General features: G+C 54.6%; 9 protein-coding genes across 9 annotated transcripts; 5 read left to right on the forward strand and 4 right to left on the reverse strand.

The window, feature by feature from the left end:
• Nucleotides 1-4: 4 nt before the first annotated feature.
• ColSpa_00281 (protein ESC2) lies at nucleotides 5-1,507 on the forward strand (the record flags this gene model as incomplete). The annotated part of the gene is made up of 2 exons (XM_049266493.1): nucleotides 5-300; nucleotides 370-1,507. 2 exons carry the CDS (start codon nucleotides 5-7, stop codon nucleotides 1,505-1,507), a joined length of 1,434 nt encoding a protein of 477 aa, XP_049122450.1.
• Nucleotides 1,508-2,084: 577 nt separating this feature from the next.
• Nucleotides 2,085-7,886, reverse strand: ColSpa_00282 (uncharacterized protein; the record flags this gene model as incomplete). Its single annotated transcript, XM_049266494.1, has 7 exons — nucleotides 2,085-3,205; nucleotides 3,256-3,503; nucleotides 3,556-4,335; nucleotides 4,390-6,439; nucleotides 6,592-7,067; nucleotides 7,137-7,156; nucleotides 7,209-7,886. The coding sequence occupies 7 exons, from the start codon at nucleotides 7,884-7,886 to the stop codon at nucleotides 2,085-2,087; spliced, it is 5,373 nt and encodes a 1,790-aa protein (XP_049122451.1).
• Nucleotides 7,887-9,937: 2,051 nt separating this feature from the next.
• ColSpa_00283 (uncharacterized protein) lies at nucleotides 9,938-10,240 on the reverse strand (the record flags this gene model as incomplete). Its single annotated transcript, XM_049266495.1, has 2 exons — nucleotides 9,938-10,087; nucleotides 10,196-10,240. 2 exons carry the CDS (start codon nucleotides 10,238-10,240, stop codon nucleotides 9,938-9,940), a joined length of 195 nt encoding a protein of 64 aa, XP_049122452.1.
• A 793-nt stretch (nucleotides 10,241-11,033) lies between these two features.
• ColSpa_00284 (uncharacterized protein) lies at nucleotides 11,034-11,318 on the forward strand (the record flags this gene model as incomplete). The annotated part of the gene is made up of 1 exon (XM_049266496.1): nucleotides 11,034-11,318. The coding sequence occupies one exon, from the start codon at nucleotides 11,034-11,036 to the stop codon at nucleotides 11,316-11,318; it is 285 nt and encodes a 94-aa protein (XP_049122453.1).
• Nucleotides 11,319-11,763: 445 nt separating this feature from the next.
• Nucleotides 11,764-12,386, forward strand: ColSpa_00285 (uncharacterized protein; the record flags this gene model as incomplete). Its single annotated transcript, XM_049266497.1, has 2 exons — nucleotides 11,764-12,013; nucleotides 12,109-12,386. The coding sequence occupies 2 exons, from the start codon at nucleotides 11,764-11,766 to the stop codon at nucleotides 12,384-12,386; spliced, it is 528 nt and encodes a 175-aa protein (XP_049122454.1).
• Nucleotides 12,387-13,249: 863 nt separating this feature from the next.
• Nucleotides 13,250-14,114, reverse strand: ColSpa_00286 (uncharacterized protein; the record flags this gene model as incomplete). The annotated part of the gene is made up of 3 exons (XM_049266498.1): nucleotides 13,250-13,369; nucleotides 13,451-13,909; nucleotides 13,974-14,114. The coding sequence occupies 3 exons, from the start codon at nucleotides 14,112-14,114 to the stop codon at nucleotides 13,250-13,252; spliced, it is 720 nt and encodes a 239-aa protein (XP_049122455.1).
• An 8,137-nt stretch (nucleotides 14,115-22,251) lies between these two features.
• ColSpa_00287 (uncharacterized protein) lies at nucleotides 22,252-23,604 on the forward strand (the record flags this gene model as incomplete). The annotated part of the gene is made up of 1 exon (XM_049266499.1): nucleotides 22,252-23,604. The coding sequence occupies one exon, from the start codon at nucleotides 22,252-22,254 to the stop codon at nucleotides 23,602-23,604; it is 1,353 nt and encodes a 450-aa protein (XP_049122456.1).
• A 1,556-nt stretch (nucleotides 23,605-25,160) lies between these two features.
• ColSpa_00288 (uncharacterized protein) lies at nucleotides 25,161-25,567 on the forward strand (the record flags this gene model as incomplete). The annotated part of the gene is made up of 2 exons (XM_049266500.1): nucleotides 25,161-25,376; nucleotides 25,415-25,567. 2 exons carry the CDS (start codon nucleotides 25,161-25,163, stop codon nucleotides 25,565-25,567), a joined length of 369 nt encoding a protein of 122 aa, XP_049122457.1.
• Nucleotides 25,568-26,304: 737 nt separating this feature from the next.
• On the reverse strand, nucleotides 26,305-27,382 carry ColSpa_00289 (programmed cell death protein 6; the record flags this gene model as incomplete). The annotated part of the gene is made up of 4 exons (XM_049266501.1): nucleotides 26,305-26,768; nucleotides 26,827-27,127; nucleotides 27,255-27,273; nucleotides 27,342-27,382. The coding sequence occupies 4 exons, from the start codon at nucleotides 27,380-27,382 to the stop codon at nucleotides 26,305-26,307; spliced, it is 825 nt and encodes a 274-aa protein (XP_049122458.1).

Raw genomic sequence — 27,382 nt, forward strand, 5'->3', positions numbered from 1 at the left:
AGACATGGCCGACGCAGCAAAGCCCAAGAGGCGTCTCCCTTTCAAACCCACTGCCCTGCGCCAAAAGTCAGACCCGAAACCAGCGCCCAAGGACAATAACGAAGATGACGACGATGGCCTCAGCCTGTTCAAACGCTCCGCCGAGTTTTTCCCCGTTGCGGTGGCGGAGCAGGAACGGCGCATGAAGCGAAAACAGGCAGAGAGAGAGAGGAGCTCGCAAGCGCGGTCGCCAGACGACGAGACGAAGCCGACGCCTAAGGCCAGCGAGGGGCCTGGCAGGAGGCACGACGAGGAGGCTAGGTACGGACTTTCCCTCTCCCCAGGACTTTGATGTTGTATCTTGAACGACGCTGACATGGCTCCAACCAGGGAGCCCGGCACGCCTCCTTCGAAACGCTCGCGAACTAGCGACGAGTCGCCCGAGTCGAGAATCAAACCCTCCCAAACCACCCGCCGAGACGGCACCGAGACGCCCTCTAAGCGCATGACCCGTGCCGCGGCATCGCGGACGCCGCGGAAGCAGGAGGTCATACCGACGAAACCCGTCATCTCGATCGACGATAGCGACGACGATCCCGATGAGGAGGACGAGGATCGGCCAGGGGACGACGACGACGACATCTATGAGGCCTCGCCGATACGCAAACCCAGGCGCCGGCGGCAAACTTCGGAGCCCGCGGTCTCGCCCTTGGTCATTGATGACGACGACCCATTTGCCGAAGGAGGACAAGGCCAAGACGCTCCCGCGCCCGAAGAAGAAGAAGAAGACGACGAGTTCAAGGAATACGTCCAGCGCGCAATGGAGCGCAAAAAGGCGCTCGAGCAGGAGGCCAACCAGACCGTCAACGTCTTCGTCACGTCCGACATCCCGGGGACCAGGGAGAAGCAGTTCCGCTTCACGCTCGTCAAGCCCCTCAAGGTCCTCCGCAACGCCTGGATTGACGTCCAGGATGGCCGCGTCGACCTCCCGCGCGCCGAGCTCGAGAGCGTCTTCCTCACGTGGCGCGGGCACGAGCTGTACGACTGGACGACGCTGCATAGCCTCGACCTCGCCGCCACGTTCCGTAAGCACGGAGGCGGCGGCGGGGATGCGTCCGAGGGGTTCCGCGACGACTGGACCAACGTGCACATGCAGATGTGGACACGCGAGCTATGGGAGGAGCACGAGCGGCAAGAAGCCCGGAGGCGGCGGCATGACCTCGGGGAGTACTCTGACGACGAGGGGGCAGGGGATGGCGGGAACGAGGTTGGCACGCCCGCCGCCGAGCAGGAGGCCGAGAAGAAGATCAAGGTGCTGCTCAAGACCAAGACGGACGAGCCGCTCAAGACGTCGGTGCGGCCGTCGACGACCATCGGCACCATCATGGAGCTGTTCCGCAAGATGCGCGGGCTGGCGGCCGACGCGCCCATCTCGCTCATGTTTGACGGCGACGAGCTCGAGGAGGACATGACGGTCGAGGACGCTGATATCGGCGACATGGAGACGATCGAGGTCTACATACGATGAGGACCCCCGTCGTTCTCTTGAAAGTTTTGTCGGAACAGGGGCGATGCCCTGGGGCGAAAGAGAATGGTGGGAAGCAGGAGAAGCCACGACTGGAGGCATCGAGGAAATGGGAGGGAGAGGTGGGATTTATTCGAGATACCCGGGGAGTTCCGAGCAGTCTTTATTTTTTTGTTTTCGTTTCATGGGAGGCGAGCTACAGGAAACATGGCGGTAGCATTGGATTCAAAAAGTTCTGGGCCCGGGCCGATGTGTGTATTTTCAGTCCTGGGGTTCCCCCTTTTCGTCTTTCGGGTCACCATGCCCGCAACTCACATAAACTCCCTAAGGATCAGCATTGAGCACGACGTTTGTCTGCCATTGAATCATTCGTTCAATCTGTGCCTGTATAATTATTACACTTCATGGTTCTCTGACAAAGAAATAGTTCCGAATCGCGTTAGAGAAAAACATACCCCAGCACCCACCACATCAAGGACCTCAAGCCCGTAAACACCTCCGTCATTCAGGCCTCCCCAACCACGCAACAACCTGATTGATCCTTCATCTCCCACAAATGCCCAGTACACGCCTAGGCCCTTCAGTCGTGCCTCTCGCCACAGCCAGGACACTCATCTTTGCTCTTGTCCTCCGGGAATGACCACGCGCGCCAGGTGTCGCCCGTCCGCGTTCTGGACGCAAAGTCCTCCTTGTCTTTCTTACCGGCATCCTTCTCCTCCGGGTCCGCGTCCTCGTCCTGCCGCGCCGTAATGCTGAAATAGCGAGCCGCGCTGTACTTTTCGCCCAGCCGCTTTGCGACGTCGTTGGCCTCGTTGAGGGAGACGAGGCGGCGCCTGTCCGGGTGCCGGTCGAGGACACCGCGGACGCCTTCCCAGACTTTTTGTTTCTCAGACAGCTTGGCCGAGTCAATCTGGTCATCCTTCCCATCGTCGTCCTTCTTGACAAAGGATTCGGTGGACTTGTCGACGTAGGCGGAGATAGCGCTGCTGTATTTGTTGTAGTAGTTGTTGTAGTTGTTGCTGTTGTTGAGCATCATGAGGCTCGGCGCGGTAAACTTTTCGCTGGTGAAGTTCTCGCGGGCAACCTCCGCAGGCGTGCGACCGACGGCATTCTCACGGTAGAGCAGCTTAGGCTTGTATCGGGCAAGAGCCTCAGTCATGACCTTGTCGCTGTGCATGACGGCAGTATGGAGGGGCGTGTCGCCTGCGCCGTTAAGCATCTCGAGTTCGGTGCCCTGGGAGAACTTGAGAAGCAAGTCTAATATGTCAAGGATCTGCTTATTGTTGCCGTACTTCTTCCTCGAGTAGTTGTTCCCCGACATGCAGACCGCAGTAATCCATGAATGCAACGGCGTCGTCCCGCTTTCGTGGATATTGTTGCGCTGCTGGCACAGGTGTTTGATGATGCCGGAGTCAACGAGGTCCAGGAGAGGGCCAAGGCGACAGGCTTTCGGCATTCCCTGCAGCGCGGCGTGTATTATGTTCTCCCCAGAGTTGTTGCGTGTCATCTGGTTTGCTCCGGCCTTAATAAGGGTCTTTGCGAACTCGAGTCTACCGAAGTAGAAGGCCAGCCAGAGGGGCGTGTCCCCAAGAGTCGACTTGTATTCGAGGGAATTGGGGCACGCCTGGACGAGATACTTGATGACATCGTTGGTCTTTTCTGTTGGGGGACCCATGACAGCACAATGGAGAACAAGCTCATCTGGTTTCGCGTTAGGACTCGATCAGGTACAGGGGCGGAGAAAGACTTACTTTGGATGCCCAGCCATTTGGAGATGGCTCGGTCGAAGCCGCCAGGGGCTTGGCTGAGGTGCTTTAGCCTCGGGTCGTCGCGCGCCGTTTTCGACTTCCCAAACTCCAAGTAGTGCCGGTGAGGGGCATCGCCGAGGAACCATTCCACACTCTCGATGTTACCCGCATAGGCAGCGTGAAGAAGGGGCGGTGTCTTCACTCCGGTGGACCGAACCACCGTGTTTCGTCCCGCCGTCGCCCAGTCCTTTCTATGATGCGGGTCAGCACATTGTTGGATCAATTCGATGAGCAGCTACTTACCTCTTCTTGCCGTAGACCGTAAGACCCTGGTAGTACTTAGGCTTCCGCTTCATCTCAACGCCGCTCTTCTTAACCAAGTCGTCGAGCGGGATTCCAGCACCAGTTCGACTGATGATCTCCGCAAGAGCTGCAGTCTTCCCGTTGTGGACAGCCCAAACAAAGTCGCTCTCAGGGAAAGAGAACCGCCCACCCGTCTCCTCCTCATCGGGCACTCCGTCGACAAGCTTCTGGCCAGCAAAATGGCTAGCCATATCAAGAAGCGTCTTCAGCCCAGCATGATCATCTTGTTGCAGAACGAACTTGAACAAGGTCTGGTTAGATTCCTTACAACTCCTGGCCTTGCCGTCCTCAACTTTGAAGGTGTGGACATTCCAGGCCAGGAACTCCAAGGGCTTGACGGTAGACTTGACTTGCATTGAAACCTGGCCTATGTTCTCGATCGTGAACTTCTTGTCGACGATTTCAGAGATGATCTTGGGGTCGTCGATGGAGTCAGCATCGCTCTCGTACGTCTCGTCGTCTTCTTCATCGTCGGAGTGGCCATTGTCCAATTTGTATCGTGTCGCCTCCTGATCCTCAGGTGAGTACTGGGCCATTACAATCTCCAGGATGGCCGAGGCAACGTCGTGGTGACCTCTGAGGTAAGCCAACGAGAACGGCGTGTTATCTTTACTGTCGCTCACGGCTATCTTCAGCGGCGGCTCCTTCGGGTCTTTGCCCCAAGCCTGAAGTGTCAACGATTTGATCTTCTCGGCGTCGCCGGACCAAGCAGCCTCGAAGCTGTTGTAAAGTTAGCATATTGACCAAATTATTCCAGTCGTACTGTGTACTTACAGCTCCAAGTAAGCAGAATTCCTAACATCAGTGATATCAGTGACACCTCGGAAGGAGAATACATAGCCGTAGTCGTGAGACTTTTTCTGCTCTGATGCATGGCTGTTCGAGGTGTTTATGTCGGAAAACTTGATATCAGGGTACAAATCTTGGAATGTCTTGCCTCCTTTCGCGACGATGGTCTTCTCCAGCTTCTCAAGGGACGTAATGAGTTCCTTGATGGCTTCCATCTTCTCGGTAGCGCCTTTGAGCTCGTCGTGCTTCTTCTTTGCCTCTTCGTAACTTTCTTGCTGCCTCTTGTAGTTGATCTTACGCCAGTGGATATTTTCCGACACCTGCCAGTGTTGGTAAGACCCTTCTTCGTAATTTTGAAGAAACTCGTCCATCCCTAAAGGTAATTCTGGCTTTGATGCTGTAAACTTCTCACCCTTGTAGAGTTGAAGCTGTTCCAGCTGGTGCCGGACAAGATCAAGGGCTGTTTGACCCTGGTAGCACGACCGATGGTGCTCAAACGCGATCGCGCGATAAGAGTTCGTTGTGAGTGTGTTAGGATCCGCCCCCTTTTCAATCAGGTTTAGGGCCACTTCAGGCTCAGAGCAACTCTGGATAGCCATAATCAAGGGCTGCTCGGTGTTGAATTTGAACTGACTCTTGTTCTCCTCGTATGAACCAAGCCTGTCGGATGCCTTGGAAAACCTGGCTGCCTTCAACCACGTATCAAACTCGATTTGGGGGTTGGCGCCAGCCTCGAGTAACTTGAGAACAAGAATCGAATCACTGTTCTCAATCGCGGTATGAATAGGCGCAATTGCTACGGGATTCCAGTGGTTGCTGCCAAAGACCATGTGGTTGAGAGCAGTCTTGAGGCCAACTTTGTCGTTCTCCCACAATGTGTCAACCATTTCCTGGTTGCCATTCTTGACGTACCGATGGAAAGCGGTGCAACCATTCATGTCAGCTTGGGATGAGCTGGCGCCAAGCTTCATCAAGAGAATGGCCATTGACTTGGCCTTTTCAATAGGAAGCGATAGCGCAAGTACCAGCGTCAAGATAGCCGCTGTAGGCTGCTTGTCTGAGTCGAGGAATTTGACGGGGAGAAGGGCATCGCTGCCGTAATCGCAAAGAACCTTGACAGCATCCTCATGTCCTTCGGAAATGGCAAGGTGGAGAGGCGAGCAGGGCACGTCCCAAGCCACGACATCGATCTTGTAGAAGTCGGGTTCATCGGTCGACTCTTCCAGGACAAGATCTTCCTTACTCTTCTCGTTGTCGTTCTTGACATTGACGAACGACCCAGTGGCAATCGAGGTTGCATCTGCCTCGGTGTTGCCCGCGTCTACCATCTCAATATCGGAAGCTTCATCCGACTTGTCATCGTCCTCTGCATCCATGTCTTCGTCGTCTTGCTTATGTATCGCCCGAGAGGCAGAACCCTCCTGTAACTTAGTCTGGATTGCTTTGCGGCGGCGATCAGCCTTTTCCTCTTCCTCTTCCTCGTTGGTAACGCTCTTGTCCATTAGGATCTTGATCATGTCGGAATTCCCGCGCTCGGCTGCGAGATGCAGCGCCGTCCTGCCGTCGGCAAGGCGGGCAGTCAGACGAGACCCATGGTCGACGAGACAGCGCACGACTTCGGGTGTGGAGCTGATCACCGCCAGATGAAGAGGCGTGCGTCCAGTGTAGTCTCGCTTGTTAGGATCAGCGCCCTCCTGGGACAGCCAGTCGTGAACCTCATCGACATCGCCATCGACAATGCTCTGGCACAGGCGAGCAGTGTTTCCGACGTATGCCATGTCGGTCCAGTCATCCTCGGTCAGGGGGTTGAAGGATCCAATCTGTTGACGGCCAGGGTCGTCAATCAGGAAGGAAACCTTGCCGGAGATGTAGATCTCGCCCTCCTTCTCGTCCGCCTCGACCTCTTCGGGTGTAACAGGCTTTGGGCAGCAGCCGCAGCAGTCCTCAATGACGTCTTCGACGCGACCGAAGAATGCGGGATGCCGGTGGAGATACACCTCTCTCTGCTCCGGCTGGTTCCACTCGGCGTTCAGAACTGACAGAGTTGTTAGTGCGAGCGTGAAATTTGATTGCTGAGATACTCACGCAGATCCCGTGTATAGCAAAGCTTTTCAATCTTCTTTGCATGAAAGCTGTTTTGGTCAGTAGAGAAAATCAGCAGAAGGTGGATTTCAACGTACTGCTGACCGTAGGGAACAGTGAAGGTATGGTAGTTGGAGACATCATTCTCGTCAACCCAATCCGCAACTTCGTCCTCATAGTTGTCTTTGATGTTTCCATACAAGCGGTGGGGATTGAAGCGGTTCGTTGCCGGACGGCCTCTCTCTGCTCTTCTGTTGTTGAGGTACGTATCCCGGACAGACTGCGTGGGAAGTCGTTCAAGGACTAAAAGCCTTGCAAGACCGAGCGTTCTCTGGAAGCTGCGTTCGAAGATGGTGGGATCGATACGGCTACGCTCAAGCTCTGGCCAGTAGATTTCGAAGTTACGGTGACTGTACTTGGAAAGGCGGTTCTCGTAGGAAGGACTTCGGCGAGTGAGGTCGATTTGATTAACTTGGGTGATGAAACTTCCCAGAGCTCTGGGTGTGACCCAGACCTGCTTCCCGTCATAGGCGCCACCCGCTGCGTCAATATCAAACCCGGTGAGGATTTCCCCCACAGACCTGAAGGATAGTGTTAGTCTTTATCTTTACATATGTCGTTAGGTTCCTCTTAGTAAACCATCCGCTTACTTGTATACACGCAGGACAATCTGCAATTCTGGTTAGTAATTGGAGCGGTTGCAGGATAAATATAGAGCTTACCTGGATGTGGCGGGTAGGGTACTGAGAAGCAATGGTAATGGCATATTTCGTGCGTACGACCGTGACCTCATTCAGGATGGCATCGCGGACCGAAGTCTCAATGTCCTTGATCTTCTCGATGGCCTCCTCGTGGGTAAGACCGTACAAAAACAGATCAACGTCAGACGCTGGGCAGAACTTCTCATGGTAGTATCCGCGAAGTTTGCGTTTGGAGGTGTTGAACTCGGACGGAACTGGCAGAAGGGTGTTGATGACTGATGATCCGGCAGCAACGACGTTATCCCAGTTCATGTCAACGAGGGCCGACTCAGAGAAGACGTTAAAGTTCTTCTGGAACTCCTTGATGCCGGAGACCACAGCAGGGGAACCGTTGGCACGGCGCTTGTTGTCTGGGAGGGCCATGATATAGCGGTCTTTCTCCTCCTGAGTCTCGGCGGCCAGGAATCGAGCGCGAGTCTTGATGTTCTTAGTATCCTCAGTGAAGAGGGGCAAGAGGTTAATGTGCGGGTCGCTGAGGGCGGGATTTTTGCGGTCCTGGGCGAAGACGGATCGAAGCTGGGCTTCATACTTGCGGTAAGGCTCCAAGATCTCGACCATCTTCTTCTCCGGGTGGTTGTGGATGTAGTTGATCAGCTCCCCGTGAGGGGCTGGCAACTCCTGAAGCTCTGGGACGGACATTTTTGGTAAGCTCTAGGGCAGTTATCCAGTTGTTTCTCAGACAATGGGACTCTAGGGCAGCGAGTGTTGTAGAAGCACTCCCCAGCGAAAGAGGACAACTGGTCTGCTGGCAGTCTGGATGAGTCGACTTGTTGATTTTGAGGTTGGAAACAAGGAGCTCGAGGATGTCACCCCTTGAGGTGGGGTAACGATGGAGCTATGTTAACCGGCAGGAAGGAGCAAACAACAGACAATAGGCTAGGATCAATTGACAGACAACAAGACAATAACAGAGGTGGAACTCGATATGGACACGGGAGAGAAGAGTGTTGAGAAGAGGCAAAGGGGAATTGAAGCTATCTTATACCATTTCGAAGGTATCCGGGCCAGCTCAAGTCTTCACCGGTAGTTTCCCGTTTGCTTCTAAAAAAGAGGGGATAGGATGCAGGCAGAGCTATGTCAGATGCCAAGTACCTTTCCCCTTGCTTCAACCGACATAGGTACTCGGGCTAAGCACTACAAATGCGTATAATACATGTACCTCGTCTACCAAAGCTGAAGCGGAAAGCGGCAGGAGGCTACATCCAAGGGCTGGTATGCCAAGACTCCATGGCCGAACGGGAATCGCTGACCCGCAGGAAAATCGCCGAGTGGCGTGTCGCCCAGGCAGGAGGCGCGCTGGAAACGAGAGAAAAGAGAAAGTAGACACGATGCAGGGGGGCGTGCTGCCTAAATCGCGCCAGTGTTCGACACGAAGTCCAGTGACCTTTGGGGGCGTCCCCACTCTTTCCTCCCGCCGCTGGCCGTCACAGCCCGCTGTTGCCTGCCTGGTGTAATTTCATACTCGACTCAACCCCGATTCGAGACTCATAAACGACATCCGAGGCCGGCTGGAGCCTGGATGTTGTATGAGATCGTCCAAAATATCACAAAAACTCCTGGATTCCACTCTTCGCGATGGTACGGGTCGACTTCATGTTGTGCAATAATTTCCGGGTCTGTACGTGATCCGTTGGACTTTTGCCACTGCTTCGCTAGGCAGAACCGCGTTCTAGAATCACTCATTATCTCAACGCATGTGTCGGAAAACTGATGCAAGCAAGGAGACTTCTCGGAGTCAAAGGAGAGGAGCATCTAGAAAACGGATGAGCTTCAGCTCCTAGTCCTTTCGGGATGTCAATTGGCCTGGCAATCGCTGCCGATATTCAGTGCTCTTGCTTGCCTTCTGAGGCTGCTACCTGTGACCGACTTCGACATTATCACGCGGGTCGTAGTATAAGAGCATGTTTGGGTCGAGGCTAGTCCAGTTCCATAATAGGATCGTCATCCTGGTGAACTCCGGTCAATTTTGATATGCGCTCACGACTTTAGCGGAAGACGGAGACAGAGGTTTAGGCCTGTTTGCTAATTTGATATCTGACACCATCCATTGGTCAACGTGAGAAAGACTATTTCACGATAAGATCAAACGGCGCTTATAGGAGTGTAGAGGCGCAAAACCACAGACGGTTACACTCGGGCGGCCCTAGGATTGAAATGAATCCAAGTGATTTCCCTTTTCTATACATGCCTTCGATGCATGTGCCAGTACGACCACTGGCTGAGAGTGGGATCCAGGTAAACCTTCCTACTCAATTGAGTAGACCTGCTGGCACGCGGTAGGTTTCGTAATCTTCGATGGCTTTCATAGTAGTTTTTATTCTTATTCTTATGCCAAGTCTTCTTCCATGGGGGTTTTTTGTTTTTTGTTTTTTTTGGATAAGGTGGAAAATATGACGAGCCTTTGTTAAAAATGCAAGTGGTAAAAAGCGTGCTGGTCGGCACTTAAATCACCGACACAATGGCCACTGCATCTCGAGCTGTCCAGCATCAATGACCCGATGAACCAGTGGTGTCGTCTTTTCATGACGAACTAAGCGAAAATTGTCTTCGAATTGGAAATAAACAAATTTTTATTGCTCTAGATTATACTTGTAACAACGCCATAATGGGCCGCGAGCCCGTCTCTCGTCCCCATCTCACTCCAGCTTACCGGCATCGGGCAGATTGCAGGATTGATAGCTCGGCGCCGCTCATCGTCTAACCAAAAAGTCCTTCTCGTCCTCGATGAGATCCCGCTCCTCCTGGTCAAGTTTGACGACCTTGGCCGACCTCGGACCCTCGTCGATATCTTTGAGCAGCTTCTTTAGCGCGTCCTCATCACCCTGCGCCTCGCCCTCAACCTATGTGTCGCGGACCTGTTAGTCATTACACCCTCTCGAAAACCGTAGGAATACACCCGTCGATTTTCGAAACGTGGATCGCAGGGATCGCGACCAGTGCATGCAAACCCACCTTGTTGTTATCCGTGTTGCGACACCATCCCGTGAGACCATATTCGGTCGCTCTCTTCTGAGTGAAGTAGCTATTCCATCACAAAACAATCAGTCTTTACTCAATTCCAACTCTTTCCTAATTGGCCTTCGTTCCCCCGTGAGACCGAACAAAAGTCGTGCAGGGTAGGTATCACGAACCGGAATCCGACGCCTGCGTGTGACGTCAGCGTGTGGAAAAATGACCACCCCTCCTCGTTCTTATCCAGACCGAGATAAAAGCTCGGAGCTCATGTGGAGGAGAAACACGAGGGGTTCACGTACCTTGTACTTGGCCGCCATGAGCCAAAAAGTATATCTTTATCTCATCAGAAACGGCTCAAACTCGACCGAGAGTGGGGAGCAGCATACTCTCTTCACCATCATGTTCCTGGTTTTGGTTTTTTATAAGCAGATGTTGGGTTGCAGTGCTGAGAGGTGGAATGCAGGGAGGTCAAAAGTAGCTCGGAGCTTCCCCTCGAGCTCGAGGTTTCGAGAGCCAAAAAAAGCGGGAACATCTTCTGATGGGAAGTGGGGGTTCTACGTTGTGGCCACGCACCGATGACATGCCAGGACCCCTGCCAGTACTTCCTCGCGCATAACGCTATCGATAGGCTAAACATCGGGGGCTCGTTCGCATCCGAATCCTCGGGCGAATTTGCGATACTACGCTGTGCCTCACATCGTTTTGCACGTCTATCCATCTGTCCTCACGCGCAACAACATCCAACAACTCTGATCGACAATAACCCACAGTAAAGCCAAAACACCGGTGTCATAATACACGTTTCGCGCGCTGTTGCGCACCGACTTGGAGATGACGTCCCCAAGCGATTCGACACCAGCCGTCGACCAGGCCCCGATCCTCTTCCGCGCAAACAAGAAGCGCAAAGCAGGCCTCCGCCAGCGCGTCGCATCACCAGACGACACCGCCGTAGCCTCCTCTTCCTCATCAGCTCCGAATAAACCATCTACGAACCAACCAGAAGTTGCTGTGCCGACGACATCCGACTTTGACGCAGCCCCCGCCGCCGACGAAGAGACCGAATCCCATATCCCCCCGCCCTCCGCCATCGGTCACGCAAGCGCCTCAATGGCGTAGGCTTCTCCGCGCGCGGAAGCACGACAACCGCAGCAGCCTCGACAGATGATGCGGATCCCTTGTCCATAACATCATCGTCACGCGCGCTGGTGCCCGCCGCAGCATCCCCTCCAGACGATGAACCCCTCATCGCGAAGCGCTTCGCACCGCAGACGGGCACAGCTGCCGCCACCGTCGTCAATAAACACATGTAAGTACCATCATTTTCCGTCCCCGGGGGTTGAGGACGAGGGTCTCAGGTCCACACCCCCGGCGCCGTTGGCCAGAGGCTGATCAAGCAAGGATGGAATACATAGAATCCCACCTCTCTAACCGTAAAACCCTCGCCGCGCAACCCACGACAAACCCACCGCCACCCGTGTCGACGGCATCACAAGTATCCGCATCCGCGTCCACCTCCGCACCGCCGCCCGCCGCCGACTCCGACCTAAAGAATCACCCCATCATGCAGGGCAAGCTCATGGAAGTTGACCTTGGCGACGAGGTCCGCGCCCGCAACCAGGCCATGACCGAAAAGGCCGCCCGCCGCCTTCTCGGCGAAGTCGACGGGGTGGATGCCGACAACCCAGACGGCCGACGGGCGAAGAAGCCCCGCTTGGGGAGGGACGGCAAGCCCTGGCGTCCTCGGAACCGCCGCAACAGCGACGATATCAAGCGGGACCAGCTCGTCGAGGAGATTCTGCGGGAGAATAGGCGTAGGTTTCCCCGTTCTCTGTCTACCCCAAAACCCCCTCCATATCTCCCCTTTACGTCCGAGTCGCTGCGACAGCTTGCTAACAAAAAACACCAGTCGATGTCTACGACGTGCCCAAGACTCAGCAGCCCCAATATGAGGGCGACGGCGATGCGGACGATCGAATCGCCGAAGAGTTCCGGCGCGAGTTCATGGACGCTATGGTTCAGCGCCAACAGAAGAAGAAAACGGCCGCGGCGCCGGCCCGCGCCGGGGCTCGCAAGGCGGACGAGGAAGTGCTTAAGGGCCCGAAGTTGGGAGGCAGTCGCAACGCCAGAGCCGCCATGCGCGACTTGCTTCTCAAGAAGGAAAAGGAGAAGGAATCACGAAGATGACGAAAAATGACCATATTCAGAGTCGGAAGAGACAATCAACACATTTGACGATACCCATGTTAGTAAAGAAGTAAAGCTACTAGAAATGATCGAATTTCATAACTGGCATCTATAAACCATGTGACTACTCCTGGAAAAAAGATAGTTTGCCAATACCCACCCAAATTGATAAAAGAGAAGAGGTCATGAAAACGTGCTAGCCAACCCTTGATCCTGTAGCCCTTTTGATATCCCGTGTTAAAGCCCAGAAGAAGTAATGAAAAGGATAATGGAGCAAATGGAGTCTCGGTCACTCCTATCCCACAAGACTGTCATAGTTCACTCATCCCTAAAATAGTAAAGAATGTGTAGGAACCGGCTCGTGAAAAGCTCTCTGTCTAAGCTCTCGCGAAGTTGCAACGCCGGGGTATTAAACGATGCCGTGAATCCTCATGTCAAGCTTGATGCTCTGTATGCGTGTTGGTTCCCAAGACGCCAAGTGTGTGTTTGTGTGTGATGTCAAATGCAATATGCAGCCCCAAATTCAAGACATTTGTGCGTAACGTTTTCATGACGGTCGATGAGAAGGAGACGATCACCGTATATCAAGCTGGAATGGCTTGAACCGGCCGCCGATTGTTGCGCAACGGGGGCACTTGCGACGGGCCCCCTGCTCTGCCATGAGAACGTCGACGCACGCCTGGCACAGGCCGCAGATGCATTCTGTGCAGGCGTACGAATCTTTGAGCAGTGAGACGCTCTGACAGGCTGCGCAATAGATTTGAGTATTCTGAGAGGAATAACTCGGCGAAGAATCCGATAGACCTCGTGACTCGATGTGGAAGTTCTCCCCGCTTTCACCGCTTTCAACCGACGGGAATGGGTCAATCGTGTCCTGGCTGTAGGATGGCGGGGTCAAGGCTTGCTGCAGCGGCGAAGCTTGGTAGCTTCCTCCAGTTGCTGCTTGGAATCCATGGTGTTGTTGAAACGGAGGCAACGAAGCCCTGTGAATGGAAACTGGTGATTGAGGCATCTTGATGCGAGTCAGCACGAGCAATCTTAAGTATCATTTTGAGAGGTCTTACTGGAGTCCTGTCCTCATCGATATCGCCGGCGGCAGATGCAGCCTGGTCGGCGGCGTCGATGAGATCTTCCCATCTCTTCCCATAGTCTGCAGAAGGTTCAGCCGATAACGCCTTACGGTCATTGTTACCTGGTCTAAGTCGTTCGTCGTTCTGGATGCGTCGTAGCCAGTCTGCTGCCGATCCGCGAGACTTTTGTTTCTTGTGGTGTGCCTCTCTGCCTCTCTTGGTGACAGACTGTTTTCTTGGTCGCGCGGGTCCCACGGGTCGCTGGATTGGCGGCAGGGTTGAAGAACGACCAGGGGGCGAATTTGCTAGAATCGACGGGAGGATGTCCCGCGGCCTGCTCGAGTTCATAGCCGGGAACGGCTCGCTAGTAATGTCGTTATTTGACAAGTGCAACGGCGGCAGTTCAATTGATGTCCTGGGGATTCGACGTCCTTCGCTGTCGGAATGCCAGCCCTGGTCGGAAGTAGGGTTGATTAGCCATATTTCCATACTGACAATCGACGGCTTTTCAACTCACCATTTCGGACTCCCATTCAGGTTCGACCTTGTGACCATGCAACTGAGCCAACGCAGCGGCAGCACTGGCAGCGGGAAGCATGGAGCCAACGGCGTGATCTTCCATGGCGCGGGGCGTCCCCGGGTTGCTGTTGTCGTACATGTGGCGGTCATGATTGAAGCCTTGAAGATGGTCAATCTTTGAGGGGAAGCCCTGGATTGAGAGGGACGAACCCTGAGGAACAGAAGTCGCGCTTGGCTGCATCGGTGGGCGTTCAGACGGAGGGGTATTGATCATTAGTAGGAAGCTTTCCTCGGTCGCTGGAAGCTTCGAAATGTAGTGCTCTGGATGGGCTCGACGGATATGCTCTTGCATGGAACGATATCGTTTTTCCTGCGGTTTAAAAAAGAGTGTCAGAGGAGCCCTGGTTTTTTTTCTTTCTCTCGGTCGGGTGGGTTTGGCTGTCGTAATCAAAGCTCTACGCTGGAGTCACAGAATGTGCATACGCCCGGTGCTTGTGGCGGAGTAGACGTCGTGAAGACAAGACCAATGCAGTAATGCAGGCAACACTTACACCGATGCATCTCTTCCTACAGCTAGACCCATCCTGGTTTCGCAGAGGACACACGACTTCATTGTTGGAGTCGGTGATTGAGAAGGAAGACGTGAGAGAAGATCTGGGCGGCATCTTGACCCCACCATGCGCTTGAAGGCTGGTATCGATACTGAGCGGGGTGAGGTGCGATAAGTGCGGCAGTAGTGTATCGCGAAGCGGAAGCGAGGTCAATTGAATGCGACTCGACGTGGTGAAGCTTGACCATTTGACGGTTCGACGAAAGGCTGTGAAACTCGGTGAGCAGCGGTTTAGAGCTTTGGAAGCTCTCGTCTCTCTGCAATCAGGCGTGTTACAAAGAGTGTTTCGAAGAACAAGGTGTAGTGGAGGGGGAGGAAAGGACGGGGAGGAAGAGGAAGAGAAGGAACCTGATTTTGGGGGCCAGAAGGGAAGTTGACCGAAAGCAGTAAGTAGCGGTAATGGGGGAGAGAGGTACACTCGACAGGCTAGGTAGGGGTGTGGCTCGGTCTGGTGGGTAATGAAGTACCCAGCCAGGACAGGTCCAGGTCAAGTCAGGACAGGACAGGACAGGGCTAGCTACCTTGCGTAGCACACGCAGCCCAGCGAGGAGGAAGAGACTTGGTAGGCCTGCCTAGTCACCTATGCTGGGTAGGGCATGGGATGGGATGGGGATGAGAGGAGTACTATTATGAGGTACGGATCATGTCAAGTGGGCGAGCAAGGAGGAGCTTGGATCTGGCAAGCCGCCCTTGTCTCCGACCTTGGGCCGTGGAGTAGCGAATCGATCAAGAGGGTGGGAGCAAGAGCTGCTGACGAACGCAGCTCGAAGACCCATTTACATCATGCCCAATGACCAGCTATGAGAGCTACCTTTCACCGAGAGTGCTGCAATAATAATTGAGTTGCGCGCGCGTGCGCTCGTACCTGTTTGTTCTGTGTCTGTCCCGTGCCTGAACCGAGGCTGCCCCTGAGCTTACTTTGCTTGTACTATAGATGGGGTGAAAGATGCACATAGAGAGTGACAATAGCAGTCGCGGATAGGGAGGTGACGACGGGGCGAGCGAGGGATGTACGGGAAGACGAGGAGCAAGGAAGTGAGTGGTAGGTAGGTCTTAGGAGCGACTGAAGTGAACAGCTGACAAGCTATAAGCTGAGACTTGGGTATTCGTTGCAAGGTTAGGTGAACCTACGGACCAAGCCCACCTTGAGATTGGTGTGGCAAGACGGTGTCAAAGTCACTCTTCCTTCAAGTGTAAGTTGCGACTAAAGTGGGCAACAGACGGTCGGTTGCTGTTGATGGCAAGACCGCTGCGCCGGCGGTTTGGTCGGTGCAATGATGCGGTGGTGTAAGTGGCTGGCCAAGCAGAGACGAGAGATGCTTTGAAGCTTCATCACCACCAGCTTCGCTGTTAGCCGGGCAACTTTATCACGTACAGCAGCGCCGGCTCGTCGCCGAGGCCGAGCTTTCCATGAATCCTGCCTCAAACCTGAAAAGAAGGCCGGTGGGCTAAACGCATTGCCCGAGAGACGAGTAACAAGATGTTTCCTCTCGAGTCAGTCATTCGCCTCTTCTCTTTGTTCGATGACAAGATTGCAGCACGAGGTGCCTGACTTGGCCGAGAATGGCGGTAACCAGCTGAGAAGCACGCCCGTGGGAGCACTTTGGTTCAGGTCTGGTGCTTGGATGCTTCGGCACACCACACACACACATGGCTGACCATTTTGGTGCTTATTCGAGGTACAAGACGGCGGCGGCGTTGTCATCTTCCAATAGCAGCCCAGCAATCCGTGAGCTCGGGGTCAGCAATGGCAAGGTCTGTTCCACTAGGTGAGCCAAGGAAGGGAAGAGAGAAAAAAAAAAAAGTCGGCAGGTCGACCCGCCGGGGAGGTCCAGGGCCAGGCAATTGGTTGACGTCGATTGACAACATGAATGACTCGATCGAGAACGGAGTGTGTCTGGTGGGTTGGCACGTTGGGTTGGTTGATCCCAGGGTCAAAGGGAAGGAAGAAGGAGGACGATAAAGGAGGGGCGTGAATGCAAGCAAGACGGATACTAGTCACGGCAGGCCAAAGAGTGTACAGAAGAGAGGCACAAGAGGCAGGAGGATCGCAGAGCACGACAGGGAAGCAACGGAAGAAGAGGGGTGGAAGGGGAGGAGGAAGAGGAGGGGAGGGGAAAGGGGACGACACTGGAGCAAGTGCAAGGCAAGCAACAAGAGGAAGGAAGGAAGGGGGGAGGGGTGAGCAGAACAATGGAAGGCAGAAAGTGGGGCGCGCCTGCTTTGCTCTTTCTTTTCGGAGCTTGCGAGTGGTTGGAAGAGAAAAGAGGCCCTTGCCGCATTGCAGGGGAGCTCTTGATTCTGCCTTTTTGCCTCTGTCATTGTCACTGTCTCCATCTCTCTCTTTGGGCCGTCTCCCGCCTTACCTTTCTGACCGCCCGCCCCGGCTTGTTGTGTCCGAACTTCATACTTTTCGGGACCATGTCTGCTCGGCTCATCTCAGCTCAGCTCTGCTGCTACTGCTTCTGCTGCTGCTTCAGGCTTCCTATCTCCAATCGTTTGGCTTTGACTTACTGCGCTGCCGTGTCTTGCGTCTGCTGTGGCTCCTGTCGCTTGCATATGCCCATCTCTCCTCCCTTCGTCCTCACCTGCGTCTGCGTTCCGCTAGCGACAGAACAGCGGAGCTGGACCCCTGGCTCAGTTGTCACCTCCACTGGTCGGACGTGGTCCTGGCCTCGGTCGACATCTGCCTGCGACTGGATCCCCGCTGCTGGTCGTCACGTTGGACATCCCGGCCGACGGGTAGGGGGCCTGGGATGCTGGGTAAGCACAGCAAGTAAGGTAGCTCGCACGATGGCACTTCTCCGTAGGAGCGGGTAGTAGCTTTGTGCACAAGGTAAGGCAAGGTACCTTAAGCGAGGCGTAGCCCTCTATCCTTCTTTTCGCTGCTTCGTTCCGCCGCCGTGGCCAAGCTCGACCTCGACCTCGCGCATGAATTGGTTGAATGCCTTGGGTAAGGTAGTTGCCTGCTTGCTTGCTTGGCCTGACCGGTGTTGAGCTAAATTAACCGCGCCGTGATGGCATTGCCACGGCAAGATGAGAAGGTCCAGACCAAATCTCCGGGATAAAAGCGATGAACGGTCCTCAGCAAGGAAAGGCATGATCGGGGCGGCCGTTGGGCATTGAGAAGAGGAACACGGACCAGCAGCACGAGGTTGGTTTCCTTGTGTGTTGCTTGCAGTCCGCAGCTGTTGTCGGGTCGGCACCAGGCAGCCCGAAGCACGAAGCACGGCGCCCACCGCATGCAGGGCCCTTGCTTTGCCTTGACAAGTCGATGCCATTTTTTGCAGAGGTGAACCTTGGAGCTGCAGCAGCCCGTAGTGTCTGTAGCGTCTGCAGCGCCTCCAAGGCACGCACCAGTGGAGACTTCATCCCCGACCCGTGGCCATTGGCGCCGAATCGTCTGTTCCACAAGCGGAGAGGAAGGCGGGTTTGACGGGGTGGAGACCCAGAGGCAGGGGACGACACTGGAGGGCGAGGGCGTGATGCGTGGATGTGGATCACGATGTGGGTGCGGATGTAAGTGGATAGCTTTGTGGTATTGACGGAGTGTTAGGGTGGCTACAGTACCAGGTGCAGAACAGTTGCTTCAAGGGTTTTTTCTTTCCCTTTTTTCTTTTTTTCTTGCTTCCCCTTCATCTGGTTTCCCCTTCCCTTGCAATGCTCCTGCTACCCACGTATGTTGAGATGCTAGGATTCCGCAGGGCCCTAGGGGCTCTTCAGCACGTCAACCTGCCTCTTTCTCTTAAGCTACCCTGCTCACCCAGAAGTAGCCGTGTCTATCACGCGGGAGAAGCAACACGTCCTGCCCCATCTAGGTTAGATACTCGAACTTGAAATGTACCTGCCTACCTTCTCTCCGAGCTTTGCTCTTGTGTACTTTGCTCTCGATTCTTCATCTTCTGCTCCTCGGATTGGGTGGTGAGCACAGCTAAGGCAAAGCCAGTACGTACCGGATGTGCCAGGGAAGGTCCCCACTTTCGGCACGAAGGACCCTCCAGTTCCTTCGCGTTCAGTCTTCACCTCGGCCTATCACCACTCGGCAGATATGAATGCGATGCAGCGGAAAGAGATGGGGAAAACCTGGAAAAGGGAGACAGGGAAAAGGAGAAGAAAAAAAAATTCGCAACTCCCAAGCGGCCCGTCTCCAGAACTAGACACCGAAGGTCTGCACCAAATCAAAAACTGCAGTTAGAGCCGCCCCACCTTATCCCTTGCTCTCCAAGCCAACCTCTTTGGAAATAAGCCAAAGCTGCCATTGACAACCCGAAACCACGGCTTTTCACCGAGGCGGCATCTGCTCAAAGAACACAGCTCCAGTCCGAGCCCCGAGCCTTGTTCAGATACCGCCCTTGCGCCCCCATCTCTCTTGGCTTCTCTCTCTCAAGTTTTGTCAAGTCTCCTCTCATTGAGTTTACCACAACAGATCGTGTCTCACCTCACTCGAATAGGCCTATGGGTCGTCAACATGGCACTGCGGATATTAACTAGTCAGCGCTGAGAAGCCCCGGAATCAACGAACTGACGAGCTGCTCAACGACCAATCAATTGCACTCTCTTTCCAGCTCTCAAGTTTTTTTTGTTCTCTTTTTGCCACTTCACCCCCTGGACCCCTGACCGACCGATGGGTTCGAGGGGAGGATGGCAGACAACACTCGCAGAAAAAGCGGATATCTATCAACAGCCGTCCTCCTCGAGCACAAAAGTGACATCACCCTGCTTTGGCCGGGATTATGCGTCCTTCTGCCCTTTGTCTTCGTCGACTTCTTCAACGATGAAGCTACGATTGGCTTCTGGGTCTGTCGGACATCAATTTCGACTCATCTATGTCTATGGCTACGAACACAGAGTCATTCGGTTGTTTGATGCAGTAGATACGCATACCATGTAAGCATCTCGAAGTACGGACAAAATCGAGACCCTCAAATCGGACCAAGCTGGGGGGTCCGTCTCGTGACGGCCCACGGAACGTTACACAAACGCCTCCCCTAGACCGCTGACGGCCACGCTGCTGAGGTAGGTACTTTCGCTGCCTCGCCTGAGGTACCTTGCCGCAGCAGTCCAAATGGTTTCACGAAATGCCGAGATGGCCCAGAAGGAGACCAACCTCACCGAGAGTAATGAGTTTTACCTTGGCGTGGTCAAAAAGAAATGAAGAAAGCGGTGAATCAACCCCGCCTTTCTGCCCTCTTTGCCGCCTGCCCGGAGTCTGGGGCCTAAGAGACAGGCCTGCGAGCTCATGCTGCACCGTGTCGCGACACGCCCACTGTCACCACCCACCCATTTTGTCTAGCTCCTCCTCACTGGAGCAGGATGGAAAAGGGTGTGGGGGATAAGCTCCAGAACGAGAGCTCAACCGCTGCTGATAAGAGACCACCAACCAGAAGCCAGGAGCAGCTTTGACGATAAAGCTCCTCCAAGGGTTCTAGCGTAGCAACTTTGCCTTCCAGCCGAACCTTCAAAAGCTTCGTTTTCACAGCCATGTCAGGCAGAGGTTATTGGGTGAACTGTCGCTGTTCAATCCTGTTTACTACCCCTCGAGTTTCCAAACAACTTATTCCAACCGAACTGCAACACGAACTTGCAAAAAGACTTGCTTGCGAATGACCCGCTCTAGACACACTCCCAACGGAGGCTTGCTCCGCCTGATTAATCGTGTGCTTCGATTCAGTAGCCCTCGCTAGTCTTTGACACCACGAAAACTGGCCCGGCATGTTTAGTAATGGCGCATTTGGTCCACGAGCCGCCGTAAAGAACGCTTTCCACCGTGCTTTCGCTTTCTGGGTTCTCTGGCAGCCATGGCTAATGAGTACAAGGAAGCGAGGCGAGTTAAAATGGAAAGGGGGGTTTGCTCTCGTGTCTGTCACATGCTGGCTTCGTTTTCCCAATCACCCCACTAGCTTCTCGACCACCAGACAACCGTCTTCTAGGCTCTAATTCCACCTTGGCTCCCTGTCTTCCGAGACATGGCGGTCAATCAAGAGACTGTCTTATCGGAGACACCGTCTGCGTCTGCGACTGTTGTGGTAGCCTTGCAACCTCGTCATTGTCGCCGCATCCAAGGGGCTTGGCCAAGCCTCAGGGATGACCGGCGCCCGACTGCAAGTTGAAGGAACTGCGTCAACTTCGGATGCAAGCACTGTGCTTTGTCTGTCTTTGGAGGCACACGAAACACAGTGCAAGAGGGGCAACACTTCAAACAGCCTCCCACACCTCCAAACTCATACTCGACTCACTCGTCTCGTTCCCTGAGGCACAGGATAGCCCTGACTGCGTCCGACCTGCAATTGGGGGCCGGTCCAAACGAGTTGGGGAACGAACTATGAGGTAGTTCGGCAACGCGTGAGTCCTCCACGTGAACAGACTTTCATGGTTATCGCCCACCCGTGCTCATTGAACCGAGACTCGGCGCTGAGAACGAGTGCGTCCCCTGGTTGCGGACGAAGCTCTGCTTCGACGTCATGAAGCTCTGTTTTAACCACCGACTGCAGAGCAAGACATACTTCCACCGCCATTGTTATCTGTTGCCTCGAATGGGTTTGTTGCTGCAAATCACTACCGGCGACATCAGTGTTTTCAGTCCAGACAGCTCGCCAGGCACATGATACAATGGGTCATCCCTTGCCTCGTTAGGGGGGCAGCCGGAACCGCTAGAGCCGCTGCAGCCGGCTGTCAGTCTTGCATGAGTGGCACAACAACAAGCAAGACTTTGTCGACAATTTACTACTGACTTTACAATCTTTCATGACTGGCGGCCAGCTGCCATCTTATTAACTGGTAAGTGCACTCGGCTCGTTAAACCCGCCCCAGGTTTTTGTTGTTAATATCATCCGAGGTTCGCTTCCTCCAATCACAGCCATCCATCTTCAGAATCCCAAACAGACTTGTCACAGATCCTCGTTGATCAGCCCCTTGAGGCGTGGTGCACAGACGTTCGAGACGCATCTTGGTTACCAAGAAACTCAAGATGAATTTGTGAATGCTTCGGCGCGCACCGGTGGCCCCTCAGCCAGTGATGGACGAAAGGAACAAGGGGCCGCCGACGAAGCTTCGCGTGACTGGTCTGGGCTGACGAGGTTGTCTCCTCGGAACCTGCAAGGGACGCAGCCCAAGTTTCTAGACCAAATTGTGGCCCAGCCTCTAGAGTTTCAGCCTCCGACCTTGACCCAACTTGGCAGCCTCTTTTGCGGATTTTTGCCGAGTGTCCGCCTGGAAAGGTCGTCATATTATCATCGGTCGGGCTCTCGGGAGTCTGAGCACTTCGCGTTCACCTGCCCTTAGGGCTGTTGATCTGTTGAAAGATCCGACCGCGATGCTCTGGCCTCCTTGTCGGCGCGGTCGTGGCCCATAGGATTGGCGTTACAGGGGCTACGTTTCTAATCTTGTCTAGGCAAAGTTTCCTGAACTCGCGTCGCGTTGCCCTGAAGGCCTCATTCACGTCCAGTCGTTCACAGTAGCATATCCCCAAAAATGCGTGCCGACGCGTCCCTTGGGCCCGGCTATTGCCATCATCATGGGACATGTCCAACTGTCGTGCCTTCTTGTCCCTCCATGACCGTGTTCTGGCAGGAGCAGGATATAGCTCTGCGCCAATCTGCGACTCATCATTGTGCGGTTGGCTGCTTATATTGTCTTATACATTTCCCCCTCATTGATGAGTCGAGCCATGGCGTTGACTGTGAAGCAGCTCAATGCTGATGCCTCGTTCCTACTAACCTTTGAACCCATCGTCCCCGAGTCAATACCGGGTATCACTGCAAGGCCGTTCCGGATCCTGATGGATCCATGGATCACAGGACCATCCACCATATTCCATTCCATACTCTCAACCGCGACCCATAAAGAGTGTCCATGCGTTTGTTCTCTACAACACCTGCCTGAACCCGACCTTGTCATCATAAGCCAGCACAAGAGCGACCACTGCAACGAAGCAACACTCCGGCAGCTGCCCGCCAGCGGGACAAGAACGCTGATATTGGCGGAACCCGCAGCGGCCAAGGTGATCCGGAGCTGGAAGTACTTCGACAAGGACAAGGTGCACACCATTCCGCGATGGGAGGATCCGCAGGCAACTAGGAAGCAGTCGGTGATTAGGGTGAAAGTGCCTCCGTTCTTGCCCGGCGGCGAAGCTGGCGAGGTGACGATCGCCTTCATCCCACAACGCAGAGACTTCAAGGGCTTACATGCCGCCGTTGGAATCACGTACCGGCCACCACCGACGTGGCCAAGGTTCACCCACCTCCTGACGCCTCCGGAGACGCCCGTCTCGCAGCAGTCCCGCCTCGTCACGCCCCATATCACGATGACGTCCCAACAAAGGTCCAGAAATGCGCCCACGTACCTCAGTCTCCCGACGCCCCCCGAGACACCAAGCAGCAGGTCCTTATGCTCCGTCCGCTCCGCCACCTCCGTCTCGCCGGCTCCGGACGCCCGCGACAGAGCCGTCTCCGTCATCTTCTCGCCACACGGCATCTCGTACCGTTGTCTCGAAAACTACGCCAACACCCATTTGAAGGCCGAAGCGGCGCTGCCTCTAACAGCCCTCTTGCACTGCTTCGACACAGTGTCGATTCCGTGGTGGCTCGGCGGGAACATCTCGGCAGGTATGCCGGCGGGCCAGGAGACGGCGGCGGCGTTAGGGGCCAAGGCATGGGTCAGCACACACGACGGTGACAAGGATGTGAAGGGGCTGGTGACCAAGATGCTGAAGACGAAGAGGTACACACAGAAGCAGGTTGCCGCCCCGGCATCGTCTGGTCAGAGGCGTGTTGACAGGTACGGTCGTCGGGGGAAGCGTGGTGGCGATGAGAAGGAGGGCAAGAGAACCGAGGTGCTTGTCCTCGGAGTAGGCGAGGAGGTTGCAATGACTGGCGAGGGCGTTTGGAATGTCGAGTCCGGGGCGCAGGTGCTACCCCCTTCTAGAGGATTGCCCGAGCTTGAGAGGAAACTGAAGGGCCGGGCGAGGGGGCGGGGGTTGGCGCCGGTTGACACGACGGCCAAATATGGTCCTCGGCGATGAACCTGGTGGTTTTTTTTTTGGTTTTTTTTTGTTATTTTGCCCTTCCACTTGATGATCTACGGCCTGAACACTTGCCCGCGTCTGTCACTTGTTTGATAGAGGTTCTGGTAAGTCGGAGCACGATTGGCATGGAAATACCCTTGGAAACGAAAAGCGTATGGGATGAGCAACCTAGAGCGTATTGTAGCGCATGTCGATGGGGTTTGAAAATGGGGACCGGAAAAGGGAGCTCGGATGGCTTCTCTTCTCGTCAAAAAGACCGGCGATGTCTGCCCAGGATGGCAGCATGTTCTGGCGTTTGGGCTATGGTTGATATCTTGGACGTAGTGATTGGCACATACCAATAAGGCTAGGTTGACCTGACAAGTCAAACCAGGTGGCCAGACCTCTGAACAATACCATCAATGAAGATCCTCCTACAAAGAGAGACATGTCCCTTTGATTCCCGCCATTGTCATCCCTTTCTTGTTTATTGTTTTCTTTGGACTATGGTGGAAGATGCAGGCCATACAGCGAGCAAAGGAGTCCCAACCCGCGTGCTTTGCTACAGGGTCTCGTCCATGCTCTGTTTCCTTCCCCGTCCGATTGGTTTATTGTGCTGAATGATATAGATATGGAACTCGGCACCCTGCCCATAGGCTTACTACACAGATCCACATCCACACCGCCATCAGGTCCATTGAGGCCGCATGTTGCTTATATGCTAACTAATATGCGCGAGTCTCACAAGCTGCGTTTGCGTCTGAGCTGAGCTTGGAACCACCCTTATATTACGCCTCTCTCTCTCTCTCTCTCTCTCTCTCAAAGCTAGAAGCGCTTCTTCCCACGCCTTCAGGTCTTATCATCACGTCTTGATGACCCTCCTCGAAGGCCACATCGTGCATGAACGATTCTGTACGCACTCTCAATGCCCTTTGGCATTCGTGTTGACTGTACGCTACTTGTGGTTTCCTCGGGGCTGGGGGAGAGTGGCCCGACCTACGGCTTGCCAGCACAGTCTGCATCTGTCCTGAGGCCTTCTGGTGGGTGCAGCAGAACCACGTACCGAGTTTCGCTTTGTATTTGATCAAATAGCAACAGCGGCGTGCGGCACTGCGATTTTGTCTATGTCTCTGGTCTTGATGCCATGAATCGATATGGGGTTGGCTTGACAAATTTTCGTTATCCGTCACATTCCCTCTTTGTCCTTGATGTATTTCACTGCCGAATATAAAAGCTTTCGTCATGTGGGCGTTTGCTTGCCACAGTCGTCCAAGCTTACTGTTTGTGTCTTTTGCCCTCCTTTCCCTGCTGAGCCTGTATCTGCATCCCACTTCCTGGAGCTATTGAACTTGGGCCTGATATGAGCACCTGACAACCAGTAAAGCTTTCCCCCAGCTTAACGTTCCTTCCACGGGAGCGGAGCCAGCGAGTGTTAAGCTTTGTGCCTGGGGTGACCACAGAGGAACACTGACGATTCGGCGTTACGGTCGAGGTATGCATGTTTCGTCACAGCTCTCTGGATGCTTCTGTCGTCAATCACACCGGTTTATTTCTCCTAGTTCTTTCGTTGACAAATGCGGATAACCAAGCGGAAATGCCTGCGCGCAGGCATCGTGGGTGATCTTGCCGTCCTGAACGGCCTCGTGTACGTCGAAACCCACCCCAAGCACAATGGCCAGATCCACGGCCTTCCTCTCGAAAAGCCCGTTGGCCTTCGAGATGACCGCAGCCTGGGGCTTGACACTCCATCATCCCTTGGCGGCGCCGTCTTCGGTCCCGGCGTGTCGGTTGTAAGCTCCAGGACGGCAAAGTCACGAGACATTAACAGTGCCAAACACCCCGGGAGCAGCTCTTTACATCCCTGCCTTACTCCTGTCGTGACAGATATGCTTCCCAAAAGTCGCTGACCGGTGTAACATGCCGCATCGGAATTGGCGTGGTTGCACCACGCTTCAACGCAGACACATGCATGAGGCGTTGAACAAGTGCCGCCATGCCGACCAGCCCAAAACAGTAGACTCGATGTGAAACCATTGTGAACTGCGAAAATAGCGAGCAAAAGGTGAGACGTTTGTATACTTTGGTATCTGGTACTGCCCTTGGGCTTTGCGTCTCTTGGTGTGTGTGCATACATATACGAGCACGATGGCTGCGAGGGCCGTCACCGACGGCATTGCATTGTCTCACTATGCTGTGAAGACTAGGGGTTAAACCGCCCTCGAAACCCTGAGGTTTTGGCTGGCAGAATAAGTCGACCTAGGCAACATTCAGAACCGAGACATACCATCATCATGGTTACATCTGTACATCAAGCTTCGAAGCCAATTCACATCAACCATTGGCGCACCTGACAGCGAACGGAGAAGCTTCCAAACTTTGCTATTTCCAGATGGAATTCCCTCCTATGCGATCCAGATACTATAAGACGGCCCATTGTGGACAGGGTGCCATTTTCCTATACCAAAGATACCTCCCTCCATTACCTGCACCCATTCCACCCAGGGTATCTAAAATTTCCCATGCAAAACGAGGCATGCCTCTCACTGCAGAGACGCGCATCTCCGAGTATGCTTCCGCTTCTTCATTCCAACTCAGCTAACTTTAAGCGTTGTGGATCCTTCATTCCTTCTGTCAGTTTATGCACCCAGCTGTACACTCATATAAGACCCACTCCAAGACCACTGCTACCTTATGCCTAAATCTCTTTCTGCCCCAATTCTACTTGAGCTGCTTGAGAATCTCTGTCAGGAAGTCCTCAAAGCTAAGGGTGATGTAACCGTCCCTATCGTCGTCATACTTCTTGAACACATCCGTCATGCGCTTGAGTGAGATGCAGGCCTGGACAAAGAGGTCAAAGGACATGACGCCCTCGCCGCGCTTGTCGTACGTGCGGAAGAGGAGCTCGACGAAGCCAGGGCTCAGGCGGTAGCGAAAGGCGACCAGGGCGTTGCTGAACTCGGGGAGCGAGATGTTGCCAGAGCGGTCAGCGTCGAAGCGGTCGAAGAGAGTACGCCACGAGGCGAGGAAGGACCAGAGACCGCAGAACTCGGCGAAACCGATGGTACCGCTACGATCCGAGTCGAACATACGGATCATCATGCGCACTGTCTGCTGGTCGAAAGCGGTCCAGTCACCGTTGACGAGGGCGGTCGACAGTTCGCGCTCGGAAAGCTGACCAGTACCTGCGGGGACCCTGTTAGTCGGCGGTTCTTGCGCAGTGACAAGAGCAGCGGCACCTACCATCCTTATCGACAGCTCTGAAGAGAGGCAATAGGGTAGGGTCAGAGCCGTCGGCAGAGGCTTCGGGGGCAGGAGACGGGGGCGGTCTCGAGTTGGGAGGAGGGCGGTGGTGGGCGGTCGGGCGCGGGCCGCCCGTAGGGGGAGGAGAGCTGACGCCGTACATGGCGTTGGGGTTCTGCCGGTGGTCGTTGCGAGGGTCGGGACGGTAGTAGTCGTCACGGGGGACTGGCGGAGGAGGCTTGCTCTCGTAACGGGGTTGGGATGCAGGCAGTTGGGAAGGCTTCGGTGCAGCACCGCCCTTCTGTGATGGGAGAGTCAGTTTATCTGCGGATGGACGGTCCATTGTTGCGCGCAGGAGGCCGATGGGATGATATGGAAGTTGGGGAGGCGCCAAGTGACCCGGAGGCCGAGGACGGTAGGTAACTTACCTGCTCGGGTTCCGCAAACCTGAGAGGGGTTAGCACTGCGGGGCAAAACAAATTGGGCGAGGGGCTAGGAGGACTCGTGAAACGTACCTTGGAAGTTCGTCGGGGTTGTAGGGTCTGTTGTACGCCAT

Source organism: Colletotrichum spaethianum (genome assembly GCF_022836535.1).
Source record: "Colletotrichum spaethianum MAFF 239500 DNA, contig01, whole genome shotgun sequence".
Lineage (NCBI taxonomy): Eukaryota > Fungi > Ascomycota > Sordariomycetes > Glomerellales > Glomerellaceae > Colletotrichum > Colletotrichum spaethianum.